This window comes from Corvus brachyrhynchos, unplaced genomic scaffold, assembly GCF_000691975.1.
Source record: "Corvus brachyrhynchos isolate BGI_N302 unplaced genomic scaffold, ASM69197v1 scaffold340, whole genome shotgun sequence".
Lineage (NCBI taxonomy): Eukaryota > Metazoa > Chordata > Aves > Passeriformes > Corvidae > Corvus > Corvus brachyrhynchos.
The window spans coordinates 29,663-53,209 of NW_008235987.1; the positions used below are offsets into that span (position 1 = coordinate 29,663).

General features: G+C 39.2%; 1 protein-coding gene across 5 annotated transcripts; it reads left to right on the forward strand.

Annotated features, from left to right (window-relative positions):
* Positions 1–7: 7 nt before the first annotated feature.
* CSNK1D (casein kinase 1 delta) lies at positions 8–23,315 on the forward strand. 5 transcript variants are annotated; one of them, XM_008630783.2, is made up of 10 exons: positions 11–314; positions 5,585–5,695; positions 7,357–7,505; positions 8,011–8,239; positions 8,598–8,768; positions 10,275–10,423; positions 11,003–11,174; positions 11,486–11,625; positions 18,261–18,327; positions 20,156–22,313. In XM_008630783.2, the coding sequence occupies exons 1-9, from the start codon at positions 239–241 to the stop codon at positions 18,291–18,293; spliced, it is 1,230 nt and encodes a 409-aa protein (XP_008629005.1). In that variant the 5' UTR covers positions 11–238; the 3' UTR covers positions 18,294–18,327; positions 20,156–22,313. The 5 variants fall into 5 exon arrangements, with proteins under 5 accessions (XP_008629014.1, XP_008629005.1, XP_017585213.1 ...); XM_008630792.2 differs by lacking the exon at positions 18,261–18,327 and having other exon boundaries at positions 8–314; XM_017729724.1 differs by lacking the exons at positions 18,261–18,327; positions 20,156–22,313 and adding an exon at positions 22,404–23,315.
* The last annotated feature ends 232 nt before the right edge of the window (positions 23,316–23,547 follow it).

Below are 23,547 nucleotides of genomic sequence, written 5' to 3' on the forward strand. Positions count from 1 at the left end.
GGAGGTCACGCAGTATGGGGGCTCGGGGCGGGAGGGGCTGACGGGCCGGTGGTGTCGGGGATCCGTGTCCATCTTGCTCGGGAGCTGCGGCGACGGTCTTGACTGTCTCGCTAGTATCGAGCGGCGAGACCAAAGCCGCGATGGCATCCGGAACCGCAGGACTGTGAGGCGTCAGAACGAGAGCCAGCGGGCCGGGCAGAGCAGCAGAACCGGGTCGCGGACGAGCCGAGCTGTCGCCATGGAGCTGAGGGTTGGGAACCGGTACCGGCTCGGCCGGAAGATCGGGAGCGGCTCCTTCGGGGATATCTACCTGGGTAAGGAGGATGGCTCGCAGGGGACTTAGCTGGCCGTTTTGTGGCTCTGTCGAGAACATCGGGGGCCTAGCCGGGTCGGGCAAGTACCTCGGCTAGGAGCACAGCAGCAGTAATTTAATATTTCGTTGACATCATGTCCTAATTTGGACAGTGCGGAAATCGGGAATTCTGGTTTACTCGGCTGCCTCTTCTCATTGTTGACCTTGGGCACCGTTCGCGTCTGTCAGACGGGCATAAGGGTAAAAATCGCCTCATTTAAGAACAAGGAAGAAAAAAACCCCAAAAATACATAAACCCTAAAAACCCCACAACCCACCACATTCGGAAAAACGTTTTGGGAAAGAAACGTGTACCAGGGTTAAATATCGCTGCAGTGGACTAGGAAAAATTGTCGGAAGGATGATTCTTTCTCCTGTGAGGCCTAAAAAAAAACTTACACAACTACAGGTGATTAGGTTGCAGTAAAAAAACTTTTAAATCCTTAAAATAATCCTCCTAGTTCGGCTGATCCTGTTGCTTGACCGTCGCCTAATCGTGATTGCTATGCAGTTGTTAAACGTACAGGATTGGAATTGTCTTTGCCAGTCCATTATTTTAGCTCTCTAGCATAATAGCCTACCGCTAATGCTTATGACAAGCACAAGTAGTGGGTACAACAAGTTTTGAAAGAAGGTATTTTTAAAATACGTATTCTGCAAACTCTCAAGCTGTATGAATTGGGTTAAATCCAAAGAAGTATGAATGTTATGTCCCATCCCATAGACACAAGTACTCTGCTTTTGAAAATTGTGTTAATTTAGAAATGCAAATCAAGAAGGGGAGGAAGGTGGAACTTGCGGGGGCTAAGGTTTATTGACTGTGTATTTGTGGAAGATAAAAATAATGTCACTTGCTAGCTTATGTGGTATGTTTGGCAGTGCATGCAGTATGAGAGCTGGAGGTTGTTTTTCTAGACGGCAGTGCTTCGTCTTGCAGTGCACAGCTGGCATTCCAAAATAATTCGTTAGCTAAAGCTGCTTGTCTACAGATAATGAAGTACTGGTTATCCATAATACAGATAATATGCCTGATGAAAAATGCACATTTCTAACTGAAGGTATGTGGTTGTCTAGAGACACAGAACATGATTCTTCCTCTCTGCAGTGCATGTTTAGAAGATCAAAGACGTGACCGAGATTGTGGTAAAGCTTGTGTAAAAATCCTTGTTGGCTTCCGTTGGGATTTTGGGGGGTAATTAAGGCAGCAGTTAAAATCTGAAAAGTCAGATGATTTGAAAAATTTTAACTTCTGACTACTGCTCAGATAAATGAGTTGGTATTATAGTATTAATTTAAAGTGCAAGTAAAATAAAGGTTTATGTGTCGCTTTTATCTCTGTGCATGCAGCTCACACCGGTGAAGTTGCACAGAAAGTAATAGTTCTCTGTATGCTAGCGTAAATGTTAATGCAATACTGAATTTTGCGCAGTAAATTCTCTGGGTTTTACGGGTTTTTTTATTTCTAAATTTTATTTCTAAATAACCATCGTGAATTTACTTTCAGGGCTTACTGCAAAGGCCATGCCTGAGCCAGTAACCAGCACGGAAGTATGCGAATGGAAGATCCAGCTGGTGGCATGGGTTTATTTTTCCAGGGGAAATTACTGCCTTTCAAGAACTGAAGCCCTTTGTAGAGTCCCGTTTGGTTTGCCTACCACTATCTGGTAGAACAGATGTTTGAAAACAATGTTTTTTGTGATAATGAAGTGTGGTCAGTTTTTTTTTAAAAATTCGGTTTCTGCTCAGTTGTTCAGACTGTGCAGTAGTCATAAGTGTCTTAAAATTTCTAAAATTATTTCAGAAGTCATTATTTATTTTTAAGTACACGTGCCTTCTGATAGGCCTCAGTGAATTTGTAGATTACTTCAGCATACATTCCCAGCTGAGTTTTATGCTTTGAAAAGGAAGACTTGACTATTTTTGCCTGTTTCCAGTCCTCAGGTTTTGTCTTAAATGCAGCTACCAGGGTGTTGAAGACATTCCAGAGTAGAGGGGAGGGACCTCCTCCCTTTTCCCACCCTTCCTCTTTTTCCCTACTTTGGAATAAGGAGCCAACACCACTGTTAGTAGCATAGTTCTTTCACATTCTTTCTCTTCTCCTTCGTACCTCAAAATTTGTCTTCTGGGGTTTGGAATGGAGATCTGTGGGACAGGATTTTGACGTGTAAGGCACTATTGTAAATAAATGAGGATGGACAACTTAAAGAAAATAAAATTAAGGAGTTTACTTATGTTACCTTCCAGAGGAAGATATGAAAGAAATTGATGCACAGATATTCTAAATAGTATGAAAGGTGGACAGGGGTGAGTGGCTCAGAGTAAGCATTTGTTTTGTTGCCCAAACCACAAGGTCAAGTAGGAATGGGTCACGAAGACAGAGCAGTCGCAGTGTTTTCATGGTTTCTTGTGTTAGGTATACATTTTTCTTAAGAATGAGTTTTGGGTTGTAAACTAATTAAAATAATTTCCAGGGCCTTCCTTAGGGAAGAGGACTTTGCAATTACAAGTAAATTGGAATTTTACATTTTAAAAGAAAATACTTTCACAACTTTAGTCTTTCACTTATAAATGGTGACTTCTCATTATACTGCTTGTTAACACTTCTTTTAATTAGTGATTCCTTTCATAGAATTGCTGCCTCTCAAATATTATTGCATATTCCTTAAAGGAAGCTAAGCTTTTGGTGAAATACAGGGCGCTGTGAAATTTCAGAAACTTTGTCTCGGGATTGAGGTGTAGACATAAGTCCCTACTTGGGGAGAAGCAGTGGATTGCTTGGCAAAACGATTTCCATTTTTATGCCACTCACATTGGTTCTGCTGGACTCAAAAATATTAATTGCATTATTTTAGTGTGAAATCTCTTGTCTCGAAGGAGAGGGCTTACACAGAAGTGGTCAGGCTGAGGATCTTGGCTTTCTTAGGTAGTAAAGACTTCTTGGGAAGAGCAAGTACGCTAAGAAGTGACCTAGGGAATCGAGACCACAGTCTGTGAAGTAACAGTTTAATAATGTGTTGAGCAGAACTTGATCCTGATAACACAAGTCTTGATCCTCCTGCACTGGTTTTGTGTTAATCAACCACAGAAGTCTGCAGCCGTCCATAGAAAGATAACGTCTTTCATTATATGCAGGCAGAAGTTTGTGTTTGTTTTGGATCAGAAAGGTTTTTTAAAAAAGCCAAACCAGCCAGAACCCCAAAATAACCCCATTGCTGCTGATTACGCATCAGTTAATACCGTCTTCAGTCCACACCCTCCCTGATTTTGGCTCCTGTGGAACTCGGGAGAACAAGGGAGAAAAGTCAGGAGATGTGTGGTTCAAAATCAAGATTTTCATTTGAGGTGGGGAGGTCAGTATTAAGATAAGTCCTTCCTCCTCGTATTGCTGATATGTGCTTTCACATCTCTGGGTTGAAGTTCACCGTGATTAATTTAAAGTCCAGCAAAATAATACATGAATGAAATGTGAAAAATACTAGATTACATATTGAAGAGCTTTCAGTTACTGCGACTGTATTGTGACCAAAGTAACAATCCAGGATTCTGTCACCTATTATGCTAGATAAAAAAAGAGTCATATGAGACAGATATATGTACAGCCTTATTTTTCTTTTGCGTTTTCCAGTTGAGTACCTTGAGTTGTATCTAGAGTGAGCTTCATATGTTTTGTCAATTTTTAAGGTGCATTGTGAAATGCCTAATAAATACCTACTGGGGTCTCCACTCAAGTAGGCGCAGTGTTCCGGCAACACCACCTTGATACCCACGTGTGCGTGCAAATGGAAAGACATTTTATTAATGTTAAAGAAGACACATAGTCTTGTGTGAGCTCAGATTGGTTCCCGTGCAGTATCGGCTCCTGGCAAAGTGAATGGTCATGTCTGCGTTGAGGTGTGGGATGTTAGCATGTCTTTGTAGCCTTAGTTTTCCTGACTTTATAGATAAAAGCCTCTAAAGCACTGAAGTAGCTCCTTAATCACAGGAACAGGATTTTGCAAGTATAAAAGCTAGATCAGTACGCTGTAATGGTCAAAGGAAAACATAGGGGAAAAAATAGGTAGGCAGAAAAATACATAGTTATGCATATGTGTCTTAATTGCTTTGTGTGACTCCCAAAAAGGGCATTATGGAACTGACAGAGGTACAGATAAGAGAAATGGGAAATAATATGCAGTAATTAAAAATTATTTACACAAGGAATGACAAGAGTTTTGAACTCTGAAGAGAGTTAAAGGAAAGTGAGGTAGGGTAAAAGTATATGCAATCCTGATCATGGAAAAAGTGAGTACAGAAAGATTGTTTGCTGTTTCTCAAAAAACCAAAGCAGCTAGTGAACCTCAGGTTACGCTTTTAAGTGGGGATCAGATCAAACAGTGGGTGATGTTCTTCACGTGATCCTGAACCACGAGGTAATGCAGAAAAGAGCCAAATTCTGAAAGTAGAGAGACTTGGCATTATGTCTGTGAAGCGTCACACATTTCCTTTTGCCATTTCCTTTTTTTCCTGTAGTTTGTAAGTTGCTTGGCTGTGAGAGAGTGTATTTTCTTGACTTTCTTTTAAAGAATGTCAGTTTCTCCCTATATACTTTGAAAGTGAACAGGTAAGCCATTTTTTCAGTCACTTGATTCCTGAAACAAGAATTTAATGACATTTAAAGAAAGCTTTTTGGGACTACAGATTCTTTATTCTAGATAATCTACCTTCCAGCCAAGTAAAATGAGGTGTCAGGGTACAGCCAGAGTATGCTGAGATCTAGGAAAGTCATATTTTTCTATTATTTATTGGAAATAGTCTCTATTTCCAAGGCATAAGAGGAGGTGATTTGAATGCCTAGCGTTTCTTCCATTGGGGGGGGGCTATGTGCTGCATTTGTACATGTTAATTCTGAGCATTTCCACTGCAAACTGGAAGTGGAAAGACATCCGTGAGAAGATGAACTTGGTTTAGTTTTGTTGTTTTGGTTGGGGTTTTTTTTTGTTTTTATTAATGGGATAGCAGCAATTGTGGCTTCTTGTGCTACAGTGTCTAATAGTTGTCTCTTAAAATCCTAGTCTGTTGGAGAGTACCTCTGAGGTTTCAGAAGAATTTTTAGATAATCGTGGCTGAAAGTACTTAATCTCTGGATGTTTGCCATTGAGAAGTAGTTTGTTGATGTTTGTTTTGTTTCGGTCTTAGCAAAGGAAATGCATCTTAAAAATATTTTGACTGATGTTTAAATTCTTCTGGTTTTAGGAACTGATATTGCTGCCGGAGAGGAGGTTGCAATTAAGTTGGAATGTGTGAAAACCAAACATCCTCAGCTCCACATTGAGAGTAAAATCTACAAAATGATGCAGGGTGGAGGCAAGCAAACTATTTTCCTTCTTCAAAGATTTTACTGGTTTTACATCTTGGATGTATCTGCCACCTGGTAGTTAATGTTAAGGATCTCTTTTGACAAATAAGGAGAAGGTGGGAAAGGTAGCAGGGCAGGTGAAGAACAGCATTTCAGTTCTGCAAGGGTTGTAGAGGAGCAGTTCTAAATCCATGGCTACCACGCTTCGTGATAACCAGTAGGATCCTCCCAAAGTTTCTCGTGGCTCCCGAAATACTAAAATGGGAGGACCTTGTGCAATGTGAAACAAAGTTTTGTCCCAGAACAGTGATTTATTTCTGATTCTCATGGATCAGTGAAAGATGGTAACCACTGCTTGGGACCATTTCACCTGACTTGCTTATTATGGTAGCACAATTATAAACATTTTAAATTCAGGTTAATTTTTGTTGTACATGTTAGTATTCTTTCTTCTGAGTTAAAAATATTTCCTTGCTGAAAGAGTTCAAAGGCAAAATGGCATTAGTAGTGGAGAATAGGAGTGAAGCAACTTCATAGCTACCGTGTGTTGCTCTGCTACAATAATTTATTCATATATTTTGGAATTCCAGAAACGTAAGATTCCCATGCAGTTCTGGGACATAAACCCGGTGTAGTTAAGTTTTGTCTTTGTTTCGTAGTCCCTTGAATTCTTCCTAAAGGAGGCTATGCTTTTCATAAAGAGTACATTCCATACCGTATCTGAAATGCCAAGTACGGTAATAAGACCTCTAGAAATGGATAATAACGTGTATTTGCAGTTAGTTATTTTTTTAATTCCTGCCTCATTCAGTTGCCACCTGCGTGTAGCTGGAATTGTCTTCGTAGAGTAACATGCTTCCTTGAAACTGGGTGAATTACGGCATTTCACACCAAAACTAGAATAGAACTAACTCAGAGTAAGGCATTTGGAAATCTGAATAAGGCTACCTACATACAGGTTTATTTCAAAATAATTTGAGCATTTCTACATTTCTGTGTGAAATAAGGTTCCTGAGTTCCTCCATAAATTTGGGCTAATTATCATACTGTCAAACTGAATGAATAATGCATCTCGTAAACAATGCTACTTTGGTAGAGATTCACCAAACAACAAATACCACGGAACTGAAGGAAAGACAAGAATATGAAGGAAGTGTGGAAAATCATTGCAAATTTTGATGAAAGAGACAGGTATATCGTGGTGATTTTGTAGGCTTTGAAACTAAGTTAATTTCTAAGGCCTTTTCAGTAATAATATCTAGTGGTTTGTCAGGGTCTTTATTTTCAGACTTCCAATTTGTGCCTTATTGCATCTTAGAGACTACACGAGTATTACTATTGATAAAATGCTTAGGGTTCAAATCCAACAAAGATGCTCAATATTTCAGATTTACAATGTAAGTACAAAGCCTGAAAGGTTTCTGGGGAAGAGGAAAAAGGCTATTTTTAGACCTCTATTGCTGTAATTTTGTATTGATTCTGTTGGAAGTTATCAAACATTTAATTTTGGAGTGTCTGAAGGCAGCATAAAGTATTAAACTTCACTGTAAATGGAAACATTCACAGTAATGACCCTCTTAGAATTCACCTTAAGAGCCTTGAAGATTTGTGTGTATGAACTGTATAAATCAAATTGTTATACTGAATAAACGGTTTTATTTTTTTCTAGTGGGTATTCCCACAATTAAGTGGTGCGGAGCTGAAGGGGACTACAATGTTATGGTGATGGAGTTGTTGGGACCGAGTCTTGAAGATCTCTTCAATTTTTGTTCAAGGAAATTTAGTCTCAAGACAGTCCTATTACTTGCTGACCAAATGGTAGGAAACGGCTTTGTTATCTTGATGATGCAATATGCTGGGATATTGAAACATTTTTCATAGATTATATACATTTTATTTCTGTAATTTAGAGGTGAATAAGCTGTATTAATAGAGAGAAGGTTCAAAATTACTTCTGTTTCTGTAAATCCAAGCTATCCCATCAAAAGCGATTACCAGTTCTTCTTTAAGAACTGGACCTGCCCTGTTTGCAAACCAGGTGTTGCACTGCTCAAAGTTTAAGAAATTTCCCCAGGAAAGTTTTTGGAAACAGATGTAGAATAGACACGGGCAAGGAGCTGGAAAGAAGGTTTGTCTGTTGTCTTCTAAATTATGTTCTTTTTAATGCCCTTCTATCTTACAGTAAAAAGGGGGGTTGCCTCTTTCATTATTAAGACATTATTAAGACATTATTAAGACAAATTAAGAATTGCTAGTGTTTTTGTCAGAAAAAGGTGTATGCTTAGTCTCTTGACAATGATTTTTTTTTGTGGTCTGCATTTAGATTAGTCGAATTGAATATATTCACTCTAAGAACTTCATCCACCGAGATGTGAAGCCAGATAACTTCTTAATGGGCCTGGGGAAGAAAGGCAATCTTGTCTACATAATAGACTTTGGACTAGCAAAGAAGTATCGAGATGCTCGAACTCACCAACATATTCCATATCGTGAAAATAAAAACTTGACAGGAACTGCCCGTTATGCATCCATCAACACTCATCTTGGAATCGGTGAGCTGGGGAAAGCAATAAATTGAAACTTCAAATGTGTTGATGCGTGTGATTTTAGCGCAAGTAGATGTTGCTTTGTAGAGTCCCTATTTTTGACGCTAAGAGTGCAGCATGCATGGCCTTGCATGTCTTGATTAGGTGGAATTCAGTCAGTTTGTAATGCTCAGGAATTAGCACATTTTTTAATAAATGCAAGGATAATAGGCTTTTCTTGTACTGAATGAGCTTATCGTGGGCGTAGTAACTCTCAGCTGTCTTTTGTTCTTGTAAGGGTTTTTATAACAGTGTTGTTGCACAGACTTTTGTTTTTCCAGTAGAAAATAAAACCTAATGAGTTCACTTTTTTATGCTGTTGTAGAGCAATCTCGCAGAGATGACTTGGAGTCCTTGGGCTATGTACTGATGTATTTTAACCTGGGCTCCCTCCCCTGGCAGGGACTGAAAGCAGCAACAAAGAGGCAGAAATACGAACGTATCAGTGAAAAGAAAATGTCTACACCCATTGAGGTTTTGTGTAAAGGATATCCTTGTAAGTTACTCCTCTATAACACTAGGCCTAAGTGTTCATGTTTTAGCAGTACTTCTCCTTTTTTTACGTTAAATTCTACCAGTCTTTTTCACCATCTCCTCCCTGCCCCCCCCCTTCCTTACCCCTCATGATTTTGCCACATCTGTGGTAAAAATACTATGCTGAAGACTGAGATCTTTGTGTTCGTAGAGCATTTCTAAAGATTCCTTGTCTTAACTGTTGAAATGCCCTCGAGTGGAAGGGTAGCATGGTCCATCTGATTTGCACTGTATTTTTTGTGTGCGTGTTGGCTGGATAATTTGTAACAGACAAATAGCTTTTAGCAAACTGCCTGTTTCTCTATCTGTGTGGGTACTGTTTCTTGGATAAATTGGATTGTATAGTCAGATGCACCTCTTACCTACTGCAGTTATTTCACTTGAGAATTACCATCCCAGGTTCATCTGGTTTGGCCTGCTGATGGATGAGAATTGTGAGAGGCAAAAGAAACCTTCCTGTATCCTAGCATCATGCCTCAAAGTGGTTGCGTTTCTCAGTTTGTTATTTACACCAAAACAATAATAAGCCATTTTTGAGTCCTGTAAAATGATACTTAAATCTGTTTTAAAACTTAGTAGCACTAGCTGTCATCAGAGAATGTTTTCATTTCACTAAGAGTTCGGTCTCTTCTTTCCACCTTCTTTGCTTCGGCAACTAGTTACAATGACAAGAACTATAGTTTTTGTTTGGGTTGTATGAAAACGCATCATTTTTGATGTGTTTCGAGTGTTGTTTCATGCGTGTTCCTTTACGTTCATGAACTACGTGTTTTCTCTGGGGTTTACAGGCAGGGAAGACTAATCAGCTTCTCTTGTGCCATTTGTTAGAATTTCTTTCTTAATATAAATTAATCTCTTATTTCATCTGGGAAGCCTTAAAGTCAAAAGCTGGTATTTTGATACTGCTATTTTCTCTCGTGCGCTGAATTCACTACAGTATTCACTTTTTTGTTTTGTAACTAATATTTTGCTTGCCATTTAAAAACAAATGTTCAGACTGTTGTAAATTAAAAATGTGGCATGATTTACCTGGGAGATTAATGAGTCCCTTAGTCTTTGCGTGTTTTGTGACGTAGCGGACATGAATCTCTATGTGGCTTAACAAAGAAATGCTCTTCCTTGTCCCACAATAAATTGTGTTCGGTATACTCCAGGCAAAGTTTTAAATCTTTTCTCCCCCACCAGCTGTTGGTTAAAGAACTGTACTGTTGTGTCCTCTCTGCTGTTGACGAATGAGATCTTTGCCTGCTCGGTGGTAGAAAAATAATTTATTTTTCAAGGTTGACATGATAGATGGGTTATAGTGTTCCCTTTGGTAGATTTCTAGCATTAGATAATTATTCTTTTTCTTATGCTTAGGAGATTGCCTTCTTTTCAGGTTTGGGGTGGTTTGGGTTTTTTTTCGACTCAGAATTATAAAAAGCCAATGTGAAGCTGAAGATAAAAAACAGGCTTTCTTTAATTACAGCTGAATTTGCCACGTACTTGAATTTCTGCCGTTCTTTGCGTTTTGATGACAAGCCGGACTACTCCTATCTGAGGCAATTATTCAGAAACCTCTTTCATCGGCAGGGGTTCTCCTATGACTATGTCTTTGACTGGAACATGCTGAAATTTGTGAGTAGCTCACATAGCTTTCTAAAACTTTGAATTTTTAACGGTTTTGGTTGGGTTTTTTACTACGTTGTCAGTTTTGAGTATCTTAACTGATACTGTAAGATTGTCTTCCATTTTTCCTCCTGGCAGCTCTACTGTGTAGACAAAAAGATCAGGAAGCGAGGAAAGGGAGGAGATACGGAATCCATGCTATAAGGCTTGAATGACAGCTAAGTTAAAGTTGCAAGGTTTTTAATGTGAAAGGCTTCTTAGACAGATCCTTTAGGGCAGTCACCAGGCTAGACTGTGGAATTACTACTTTCTCCCACCTTGATCTTTAACATGGGTCATTTGCAACTGTTGAGGAGGTGTCCAGCTGCCATAACAGTATGTATGTACATTAGCATTTTGAAGACTATCCGAGCAGCCTGTGTGATCAAAATTTATGTCAGTTCTCAAGAAATTTTAGCGAAATAGTTAATGCCTATCAAACTTCAGTTCATGTATTGTCCAGTTCTTTCTTTTCAGCATTTTTATCCAAACGTACAGCTGTAAGCTCCATAATCCCCCAAGTTGTTCATTACTCTTGACCACCTGTAGGGTGCAAGCAGAGCAGCTGAAGATGCTGAACATGAAAGGCGAGAACGAGAGGAAAGATTAAGACATACACGAAATCCAGCTGTACGTGGATTACCCTCCACTGCTTCTGGCAGGCTAAGAGGAACGCAAGACGTAGCTCCTCCTACTCCCCTTACCCCAACTTCACATGCTGGTAAGTAAGCACGTACCTGGGTAAGTGTACCTTGTAGACTACTCTGATTTGCAGTTTGTCTCTGGGCAGGGTTTAGCTTTTTGGTTTGGTTTTTTTCTCCCTTGCTTTTTTAGTAGATTGAAGGTAATTGCATACGCTCATTGCCTGCCAGTTGATGCTTGAATTTCTGTGAAATGTCAAACAATGGCCTCGATTCCTCTTGTTTGGTTCTCTGGGATTTTTATGTGCAAACAGCAAGAGCATAGTTTTTCCAGTGACCGTGTTAAAATGGCATTTCTCATTATGAGAATCTAATGCAATTTTTCTCACAGCCAACACCTCTCCTCGGCCAGTATCTGGCATGGAACGAGAAAGGAAAGTGAGTATGAGATTGCATCGTGGTGCCCCAGTCAATATCTCCTCGTCTGATTTAACAGGCCGACAAGATACCTCTCGCATGTCGACTTCGCAGGTAAAAAAAAAAAAAAAATCTGTGTATTGAAAAAAATGAGGGCAATTTGATAAAGTTAATTTGCCAAAAGAACTTTCCAGGTAATTGATGGGATTTTGCACTGTTTTTGCAGATGATGTTCATTCATATAAATGCTTGACATTTAGCCTGAATGATGCGGGTGTAAAGAAATTTTTATTTTTACCTTGACAGCAGTGAGAGGATGCAAAATTATAGAGATGCAGCATTTTAACCTACAATTATGGGATTTAGCTCCTTGACTCATTGGGTTTCTTGTATCCATTACCAGTGAAGAAGCAGAGTAAGAGGCAGTAGTGAATCCTGTTTCCAAATCAACAGAGCAGAGAATATTGGTGCAGAAAAGGCAAGATCCATTTGGTGAAGAACAGAAGGTGCAGTAGTGAAGAAATGTTGTAGTGCAGTGCTCTTCATTCAGAGCTGATAAGAGGCTGCATACATGGATGATGGATACGTTGCAGAAGGCTCATTTGAAGAGAATGGCAGGAGGATAAATGATAATGATTCATAGTCAGCGCTGAAATCATCCTTACTGGTCACAGTGACTTAACAAAGACATTTTAGGAATCTTTCTTTTTAGGACTGACGATGTTAGATGTGTTTCTAACTCTGTACTATAGCTGAAACATTCCTTCCTCAGCATATTCACGGTCTTGTCCCAAACAGCGTGTGGCCTGGCTTTGTACAATTTGCTTTCAGTCTTACTTACAGAATGGAAATCAGCCAAATTATAGACATTCTGCAATATTTCTGGGAAAGCAGTGTGTTACGGGGACTGGTGCAATGACCTAGGGGTTTTTCCATTGTGCCTCACTACTGTGCAGGAGTTCTAACTGCATAATTTTTGCCAGGGACTCGTTCCTCATTGACAGAGCACATTGACAAAAATTAACTCGGTTACTTTTGGCGTCATCATTTAATTGGCAGAGTTTATTGTTTTTGGATAATACATGGTCTTACGTACGAAATCTGACTGCCAGAAAGAACAGGTTTTTAGATGGGGGCCAAGTCGGTATCTCTAATGAAGACTGAGAGTGAACTGGGTGGAAGAAACAATTCCATTGTGATAAAAGCAAAGTGGCCTTTTGTGGGCTTTCAAGCTGAATGAGTTGTTTCACCATGGAGCTGCGCAGGTACTTGTGCTTGCATGAGGGATGAACGGTTCAGGAGCAGAAATGGCTGGACGAGAATAGGGAGTAGGTGAGGTTTTCTGTATTGGGTTGGTGACAAATTTCACCATCTTAAATTGTTCACTGAACTGCTATTCTTGCCACCAGAAATTCTCATGTTGAAGTATTTTTAAATAGTATGAGAACAAAGAGGGTAGAGTTGTGCTTAGTTATGGATCTTGTAAATTTGCCTAAATACCTGTTAGAAGAATGTAAAGAAGGTGCAACTGGACTGTTCGCAGCAATATCCAGTGAATGGGCAATGGACAGTGGGCACAAATTGAAATATAGGAAGTTCCATTTAGACGTATGAAGAAACTTTTTTACTATGAAGGTGGGCATGGACTGTAACAGGTTGCCCAAAACGGTTGTGGAGTCTCCCTTTTCCAAAGTACTTGGAGCCCAAAGTAGCCTGGTCTAATTGACTGTGCTGTGGGTAGTGAGATTGGGCTACATGATTTCCAGGGCTCCTTTTTGACCTTGTGTATTCTGTGAGGCTGTGATGCAGAGTTCTCCCTGAACATTTGCTTGAATGTAAATATGGTTTTCTGGAAAAGGTCTGTGGCATTCTGAGAAAATTTCAGATACTTTCTCTGTTACCAGTCAGATATACAAGTAATAGCAGTAACAGACAGAAATGCAGTGATGCTGCTTAATTGTGTTACATGAAAGTGTATCTTTAATTTTTTTGTTATGTTCGTGACACGTCGCTCAGTGCGCAGGTGACACTTTTCTAAGCATTTCAAGATACGAGTAGTACAAGTGGGCTTGTAGATACATTTTGGTTCTGCCTAGCCTGTAAAATGTGAATACTGTGAGAGCAGTTGGCAGTTCTCTGTGTAGTCTTTAAACATCCAGATACCTAATTTGTGATGAGGGCCAACGGTATGGTCTGGCTTAATGACGCATTCCATACCTGCCTTTTTTAACACTCTGCTTCAAGTATAGGATCGCTTGGTTGACTTCTTTACAATCCCAACAGCGGCCTAGTTGGGATCTTCTCTTGAGTTTGTCAGAACTAATCATTTGTTGCCTGCTGAATTCATTTAGTTCTTAAGACAGTGAAGCAGTGCTGGTATCTATTTGTGGTGACCAAATAACTGTGTGTGACTCTAGTATAATTTGAACAGATTCCCGTGGGCCTGTTGGAATTGGAAGGCAAGAGAGATTTGCAGTGGGAAATGGGTTAGATTGGAAGGGAGCTTAAAGATTGCCTCGTTCCAACCCCCCTGCCATGGGCAGAGAACCTTCCAGTAGGCCGGGTTACTCAGAACCCCATTCAGCCTGGCCTTGAACATCTCCAGGGGTGGGGAGTCCACGACCTCTCTGGGCAACCTGTTCCAATGCCTCACTGCCCTTTATAGTAAAGAATGTCTTCCTAAAATATAATTCTTCCCTCCTTCAGGTTAAGGCCACTCACCCTTGTCCTATCACTACATGCGCTTTTTACGTGCTGTGTGAACAGCCCTTCTGCAGCCTTCTTGTAAGCCCCCTTTAGGTACTGCAAGGCTACTGTCAGTTCTCCCCAAAGTCTTTTCTTCTCCAGACTGAACAGCCCCAACTCTCTCAGCCTGTTTGCGTAGGAGAGATGCTGCAGCCCCATCATCAACTTAGTGGCTCTCCTCTGGACTCATTCTAACATTGTCAGTGCTGTTCTTGCATCAGGGGCCCCAGACCTAGGCACAGTACTTCAGGTGGGGTCTCACAAGAGCAGAATAGAGGGCAAGAATCCCCTCTCTTGAGTTGCTGGTCACTTTTCTTTTGATGCAGCCCAGGACACGGTTGGCTTTCTGGGCTGCAGGCGCATGTTGCTGGTTCACGTTGAGCTTCTAATCCGTGAAGACCCCCTAGTCTTTCTCCCCAGAGCTAGTCTTGATCCATTCTCCAGCCAGCCTGTACTTATGCTTGACATTGACCTGATGTGTATGCCGGACCTTGCACCTGACCTTGTTGAACTGCGTGAGGCTCCCATGGACCCACTTCTCAAGCCTGTTGAGGTCTCTCTGGATGGCATCCCTTCCCTCCGGCATGTCAACTGCACCACACAGCTTGTTGTCAGCAAATTTGCTGAGGGTACACTTGATCCCACTGTCCATTTTGCTGACAAAGATGTTGAACAGCGCTGGTCCCAATACTGACCCCTGAAGAACAAACACCGCTCGTCACTGCTTTCCGCTTGGACATCGACTCATTAACCACAATTCTTTGAGTGCAACCATCCATCCAGTTCCTTATCCTCTGAGTGGTCCATGTGTCAAATCTGTGTCTCTGAAGTTTAGAGATAAGGATATCATGTGAGACAGTGTTCAGTGCTTTGCACAAGTCCAGGTGGGTGATGTCTGTTGCTTTTCCCTCATCCACCACTGCTTAACTCCACTGTAGGAGGTTTCCGAATTTGTCAGGTGCGATTTACCTTTAGTGAAGCCGTGTCATCTGACACCAGTCACCTGCTTATTCTCCATGTGCTTTAACATAGTTTCCAAGAGGATCTGTTACATGATTTTGCTAGGTGCTGAGGTGAGACTGGCCTGTAGTTCCCTGTGTCATCTTTCCTTTATAAAACTGGGGGTTGTGTTTCCCCTTTTCCAGTCAGAAGGAACTACGCTGGACTGCTGTGACATCTCAAATATGATGGATAGTGGTGTAGTCCCTTACTCAGCTGGTTGCCATAGGACCCATGGATGTATGTCATCAGGTCCCACGGACTTGTGCACTTTCAGGTTCCTTAAACAGTCTCAAACCCCCTCTTCTTCCACAGTGGATGGTTCTTCATTTTCCCAATCCCTGCCTTCATCTTCTGCAACCTGGGTGGTGTAGCTGAAACACTTTACTCAGACTTCAGCTTGTAACACTTCCACTTGAGCTTGTTAGAGAAAATTCACTTTTCGTTTTCTCAGTTCTCGCTCTCTAGAAGGCAAGATGGTGCAAGTTGCAGGTGTCGATAGCGTCTGCTGTTACAGTCTCCATAATATTAGAGTAGCTCTTCTGTAATCAAAATTTATCCTTAGATCTTAGCCAAGTTACCAATTATAGCCATGAGTTTCGAATTATCTTTATACCTTGTTCTTAGGAAAACCTAAAGTATTCAAGTTATGTGGCAAAGTCATTAAAGAGAATTTTGATTGGATAGATGTAAGAATACAGAAAGTCATCCGTATCACTTCTTTTCAAGAGAACCATAAAGAGTAGCAATTGTTTGTTCATGTCCATTCCAAGTGTGCTAGTTTCCTTAGTAAGTCTTAAGTAAGTATACTGCCACAGGTCCTTTTTCAGGAAGTGCTTAAGCTATACTCCTGGTAGAAAGCAACTTTTAGAGTTTGCCATGCACATCTACAGATGTTTTCTGTTAAGAACTACGTTTGTTAGAGTTCTTATTTATAACTTGATGAATTAGTTTTGTTACTTTATTTATTTGTATGCCTTGGTTTGGTAATGCAACGGTGCATCTGTAATCTCCACCTCTATTCATCTAGAGGAAAGGCTGCTGCTTGTTAAACTCTGGACGGTGAAATGTGCAGAGGTTACTCAAACAAGGAAAGCTACTTGCCTCTAAGTAGAGTTCTTCTTAAAGATGACTACTCCACATGTTTATCTTTCTTTTTTTCCAAATTGAATTCTGATCAGGTCAGACTGAAACTGAAAAACTAAGGCTGTGGATGCAAATAATAGGAACCAAAATTCTGTTACGAAAACCAGGCATTCTCAGAGAAATTTAACGCTTGTGGAAAAATGGTAATTTGTAAGCATAGAAAAATAGGTGTCATTTATTCCCCATATCCAAGATAGTGTCCACATAGCACCTAAGTCATTCTCCTTAAAAAGACATGCTGTTTCTAACGCTAAGTAATGAGTGTTTACTGGAGTAACAGCTACCATGTCTATGAAATGGTTCATGAAACTTAAGTGTTTCTAATGCAGTTACGTAAATTCTGTGGCACATGTTGTTCTTTTCTGGATTATATGAAGTGAACGCAACAGTGAAAAACCTGCAAGTTGTGAGTTCACAGCGATGAACATTAGTGGGAGCTGAGCGGTCAAGCATAGTCTATTCAAATGTGTATTCCTGCAGTACTCCAAATTCTGGTTAGGATGAAGGAGTGGAGGCCATTTTCCTATATGGGGGAACTATATCTGTGGTAAGTAATGACTGAGGGGGCAGGTGTAATGTTGGAGAGGTTAGTGTGGTTTCATAATGAAAGGGCACAATTTCCTCCTTGAATCCATGTATGATACAGGAACGAACAGAAGCGGAGATGTTTCTCTGTGTCATTAGGGAGATGGATTGGGAAAACAGATTGTCCAATGCAAGAGTTTCAAATCTACTACTTTCAGTTTGTCTGAAAGCTAAGAAAATGTCTTGAGTGAGTTGGTGTCATGTTTGAGATACAATGACTTTAACAGGAATTAAAGGAGAAAACATGTGAAGAAGCTATTGCTTAAAATTAAAACTGCTAACATGTAAGGAAAGGCAAAACAGAGGTTTAAGTGAAGGTAGTTACCTACTGAAACAACTTCTAAAATAAGTAGATCATCTCTCCTCTCTGCCTCTGCATCAACACTGGATTCATTTCTAAGTGGTGTATTCCAGTCTAAAGCAAGTCTAAATTACAGGTGTGTGCAATGAAGGGCGGTGATCTGTGTTGGACAGAAAATCATACCAGCTGTTAAAAGATCCTTCTGCTCTTAAGCTCTCTTAAGTGAATTGTTCCCTAAGTCTCCTTTACAGAGTTTTTAAACATTAAAGAGACATAGTAAAGGAGGTAGTAAATGAGGTAATGAGTATTCTAGTAAAAACTACTGTGAATCAGCTCTGTCGGTCCACATGCACAGACTGCATCCTGAAAGCAGTGATCATCTCAAGAGTCTAGTTACAGGTGAGTAGTCTTCATTTCCTTCTACAAAAGGTTCAGTCTGACTGCTCATGGCTACGCAGTAAGTTCTTTAATTTTTTTTTCTTGAATGTAGCATGTTCAGCACCCAACAGTCAGAGCTGTTGCAAATTCCTATTGGTAACAGAGGTATTCTCTCTGTAGTTGGAAGAAAAGATTGAAATGCTGCACAAAGAAATGTTTTACTAAATCTCTTTGATGGGAGACGTTTTTAGAAGACTACAGCCAACACTGGCATTGAATAACTTAAATGTTGTGCCATACTTCAGTGCTTCTGCATTCTCCATTTCCTCATCCGCAAATCTTTCTCCACGTGTACATCTTAATAGGCATCATACTCTGCGTTGTTCTTCTGACCCTGTCATCTTCCTTTGAGGATTAATGATTTGTTTCTTTTACGTGTCTCTTAACATGATGGAAATGTCTTCTAGAAATCTGAAATCAGAGCTTCTCAAAAGATAGAGTTGCTACTGCAAGCTCAGTTTGGATGTTTGTTCGACATCTTTATATATTGGGGCAGTGGAACTGTTACAAATTGCTGTCTTTTCCCCTACCTCAGAATAGCATTCCTTTCGAACACCATGGCAAGTAGCTGCTCGTCTCCTTTCGTTGGAAGGCAGCACTGGGTGAGTGCTTCTCATTGGACACCAAAGCTTTGGATGGGGTGGGGAAAAAACTCTTTGGAAACATCTGACCGCTCCTCCTACTCATGTGATCTCATAGTTGTATCTGTGCCTTCCGGTCAGATGCTTGATGAAGCATTGATTTTTCTCTAACTTAAAAGTAAATGTCCTTCCAAAAGCTGAGTTATTGCTGCTGTTCCACTTGGACTCTTAAGCAGAATTGACAGTAATAGTAACCTAAAAGGTCCCTAAAATTGTTCAAGTATCAACAGTAAAATAACCAAGTCTAAATTTTAGCTGTTTGAGATACATGTCTTTCCAAGGATGTTGATACAGGAGTATGTCATCCATTAAAAACCAGATCTGCTCAGAATCATAAAAGCAAAATACACGTATGAAGAGTTAATTGACAATATTACTCAAATGAGGCTCTGTCTTGTCTTGTCATGAATGGAATGTTCTACTACAGCCATATCCATTTTTCACTGTTTTATATTCTTCTCCATGCCTTATGAGCTCTAATTTTAAAAATACTCAGATCTGTTCAGATCTGTATTTAAAAAAATGTTCGCGTACTAACAAGAATAGTTGACCATGAGCATCTCAGAGGTAGACAGACTTGAATTTGGGTATTACTAAGTCCTTTCCACTGTTTGGTGCAGTAGAAGTTTCTGCCTTTCTGTGTGCAGCTTTTGGCTTTTTAGGCTGTTCTGCTTTTGGCAATAATAGGTTTCGTATGAAAAATAACAGCTTTCAGTTGGAATCTGAACCTTAGTGGCTGAGGGATGCTTTTCTTAAATATTTCAGGAGCTTCTTTGCTTTGCTACTTATTAAAAAAAGGCTGTGAGATTTTTCTGTTCCTTAATAAATTCTGTTGTATAACTCTTGTCTGCTGTCTCACTTTCCCTATAAAGCCTAAGCTTGCATTAATCCTGTATCTCTAGTTGGTGAAGAATCCTGCTATTCCTCTTCTGTTACTCTCCTGCTTTGTGTGCTTGGCTGACTCTGCACAAGCTGCTTCGTGAACAGTTTATAACATTAAAAAGATCCAACTGTAAATGGCAGCTTAACACTTTAAAGACCAGTTATCAGATCTTAGTAAAAAAAAACAGATACAAAAATAAATGCAAAAAAAGCAAACGTAGAGCTTTGCATTGAAAAGCCTGTGTACAGGAGACGTGCAGATTCTGGTCTGGGTTGTGCCTGCATTAGTTGGCCTATATACTGTATGCCTTAGTATTTGTAGCTGTTTACAACTGAAACGAATACTGAATACTGATCCAGCTACTTAGATGTTTCTTGCTTCTTAAATTGCAGAGATGTATGGTTGTTTTTCATTTTCGTGGTGAAAATGGTACTGAAATAATGCTACACTCTTACTTCAGTAGGTCAAGCTATGGAAATACAAGAAGTATCTTTTAACACAATGTCCCATGGAAAGTGAAAAGCTATTGAAAATAATGAATTTCTTTTTCACCTTCTTAATATTTGTTTAAAATTAATTATCCATTGAGTCTATTACTGTGCATTCATAGTGTTTTCATCTGGTTGGTTCTTTCTTCTGTGCATGTTTGTGCTCTGTCTAATTTTCTTCAAAACATCCCCTCTGGCTGGAAAGGTGCATTTTCCATGTTAAATTCTAATAAAAGAGGAAAATATTAGGGACATTTGTGTAGCTACAGGTGGGTGTGAAACATTGTATTGCTCATTGGATTTTAAATTCACATACTTAAATTCTGGCAATTAATAGTTTAAAAGTACCTTGTGAGACACTCGTATGTTAACTGGAAGGATATGTGCTGATGTTGTCTTGTTTTTTTGGCTTTGGTAGATTCCTGCTCGGGTAACTACCAGTGTTCTCCAGTCTGCTGTGCACCGATGAAAATTATTTTGCCATGGAAGGCAGATAATGCATGGCTGATCTCCCATGTTACCAATGGCTTTACTAGCAAAAATACCCTAAACTAGAGCGGAAATTGGAGTTCTCCATGTGACCTAAAAGGCCCTTGGAGGAACATGCAGAGACTCCAGCAGCTGCCATTACAGGATGCTTTTGCCAGAAACCCAATGACCTTAAGAGAACCCTGTGGTAACAGGGCTGGAAAAGAAAGATGGTTTACAGAGTTCACCGCCTGTTACTGGATGGCCATTTCAGTTTTCCCTCCACAGGCGGCAGACTTTACTCCCTTTTTATTATTCTACTGTAACTATAAATCTTTTACTTGGTTTAAGAAAGTTTTTTGTATCATTTTGCTAAAATTATTGGCTTACTTATCTGTAAAGAACTCTTGCTTTTGTCTGATTTAAAAATGTAGAATATAAACAAACCTGAACTAAAGATGATGACTTGAAATTTCTTGTTTAAAAGATTAGTCTGCCAGGGAATATGTAAATGAATCAAAACCATCTGATGTTATTTAAATTGTTTACTTTCATGTATTGTCCCATTCTGAGTCGGTTTTCTCATGAATTTTTTAAAACTGTTAGAAGTTTATTTTACTGTTTGCTGTCTTCATTCACACTGGACATTTAACTTTCTGTGTAACACAAAGGAATTTTTAATACTCATTCTGTTTCGTAACAGAGGAAAACTTAATACCCTGCAGGAGAGTCTTAAGTATAGTAGAGATTGTCATGATGGATTTCTTTTTTGTAAAGAACATGAAGGACAAAGTGAAAGACTGGCATTTGAGGGATTTAGAATTAGAAAGTTTGTTCTGTCTCTTTGTTTAGTTTGGGTGAATGGATACTTTCAAACATTGTTTTTTACTGCAAAAATTTTGTTTCCTCTTCTCTGAGGCTGGTTAGCTTGGAGGCTGTTACAAGTGCAAAATAGACATTGCTGCTGAGTCTTCAGTGAATTTGCATGTTTCATTCAGTATCCACATGTTTATAAATAAATAAATACATTGATTTTGGCCTTCTGTTACATGCCAAGACTCAAAAAAGGAATTCTTAAACAAAAAACAAAAAAAACACCCCCCAAACTAGCAACGTATTCTTGCTGTGAAATCCTGAGAATTTTTACAATTCAGGTGCGTATCATATTTAATTCTTAACTATATTTGACGGAGTATGCCCAGAATCATTAGCTAGGCATGAATGACTCAATGTGCTCAGGTGGTTGCAGGTGTTGTTGGCTCCTGTTGGTTATGGAATATGGAAAATTCTTCATATTGTTACTGTAAATGGTCTCACAAAAGTACGTATTCTGTCCTTACAGTAGTTGGAACAGTACCAGAACTATTATGACTGAAATGATGGGAAGTTCTGTGTTGGAAATGGAAGTATATACAGAGATTTTGTTTGAACAGTTAGGTATTTTGAGAAAATCTTCCCTGCTTGGAGACAATTTTTAAAGGTGTATTGGTCTTCAGATTTTTATGGAGAGTAGTTTTTATTGTATGGGTGTTTACAAATTCTTTTTTGGCCCTCAATAGTCCACATACTAAGTATTATCATTCTTCTTTGGATGTTTTCATAACATTGGCTACTTGCTTGTGTGTACTCTGGGTCAGACTGGGGAAATGTGTGCTTGGGGAGAGTATAGTGGAAAAACTTGAGAATCTGATCGATTGATAAATTTGCATAAGAGAACGATTTCCTCAGTTACTATAAACTCTGGTATTTTAGGCATGTGCACTACCGTTTGAGCAGTTTTACACTTCACTGTGCTTTCCTTGTAAATATCTGTGGTTAATAGTGTGATGTTTGAGGGACTTACAAAAGCAGCCTTTTTATTTTCTCTGTATCTGGATCATTAGATTGCTGTACTATACTTAAAAGTTGACTGCAGACTTCTAGAATTGTACTCACTTGTGGGCAGTTTTTGTTCTTTAAATAGTTAAATTCCATCATGCAGAAAATAGTTAGACTGTCTATATAAACCTGTGTATTGAAAACCAGTATCTCAAAGCACTTCATTTGTACTACCACTGTATTTGTGTACTTCAACAGTTGTGTAAATACATTCATAATAACTTCTGTTCTTCTTTGGTGTAACTTACTGACTTAAAATGAATCCTTACCCTTTACCTGATGCAACTTTTTTTTTTCTTTTCTTCTTTTCTTTTTTTAAGGGGTTTCTGTACCTACAAAGAATATTGTCAGTTGCAAACATTTGAAGATACTGTCTTGATACCAAAACTTTCAGTGAAAGAGTTTGGTAGTTACGATCCTGGGGTATACAGGAAGAAAGAGAAAGCATTAATTGCTTTGCTCACAGAAAGCATGTCTTTTTGTCAATTTAAAGGTAAACGTTTTTGTTTGGATACTTCTTTTTCTTCCATAAGTTTTTCATTTTGTACAAATGCTTTTGCTTATCAAGTAATGCATGGTATTGATAAGGACGTTTAGTAAGGGAATTGAGATTCGATCAGTTATGGGAGCTAGGATAAAAGCAAGAAAAATAGTGAGCTTTACCCACTGTGCCCTGTATAATAAAATTCTGGCTTTTGCTATGTGATTCTCAAAAGTCTATTATAATCTGAGGGTAGATGCACCTTCAGGAACCCTCTGTGTTTTCTTTTTAGCAGGCCTTTAAAAGTTGGAGGGATATTTTAATTTATTCTCATAGTTTTCATTTAGAACTGTGTGAGTGCTTTTATGTGGAAAGTACCGCCTGTGCTGCTGTTTTACATAATCTTGAATGGTTACAGAGTCCTTGAGTTTTTTGTGGTACAAGTATTTTTCAAAAATTGAAAAGGAATCCTCTGCTTCAAGAGAGATATTGAGAGAAAACATTCCAGTTCATATATTTCACATTAACTTCATTAAAATATTCCAAATATCCCTTGGAGGAAGGCATGTAGAACTCATTGTTATTCTCCAGTGGGGAAAAAATATCATAAGCACAACTATTTGTCTTTGTTTCCTCATGTCATAGACCCTTGAGTCCAGCATGGGCTAGAGCAGCATATGTGTTGATTTCAAGAATATTTATTTTCTCTTTGTAAAAGAATTAAATAAAAAGGTGTTTGTTTTGTTCTTTACCTTTTGCTTTACAAAAGCTGCACTTCATGTGTACAAAAAAACCAAGTAAAAACAAATAATGCTGCTGGTTTTTTAATAGTGCTAAGCCATCTGGTCAGAAATCAAAATTTAAGCTTTGAGACTGTGAGAAAGTATAATCCATCATGAACTTAATCCAACAGCAAAGTAGCTTCTACAGCTCACTGGATGAGATAGGTTAATAATAAAAAGGTTTTACTGTGAAAGAATACA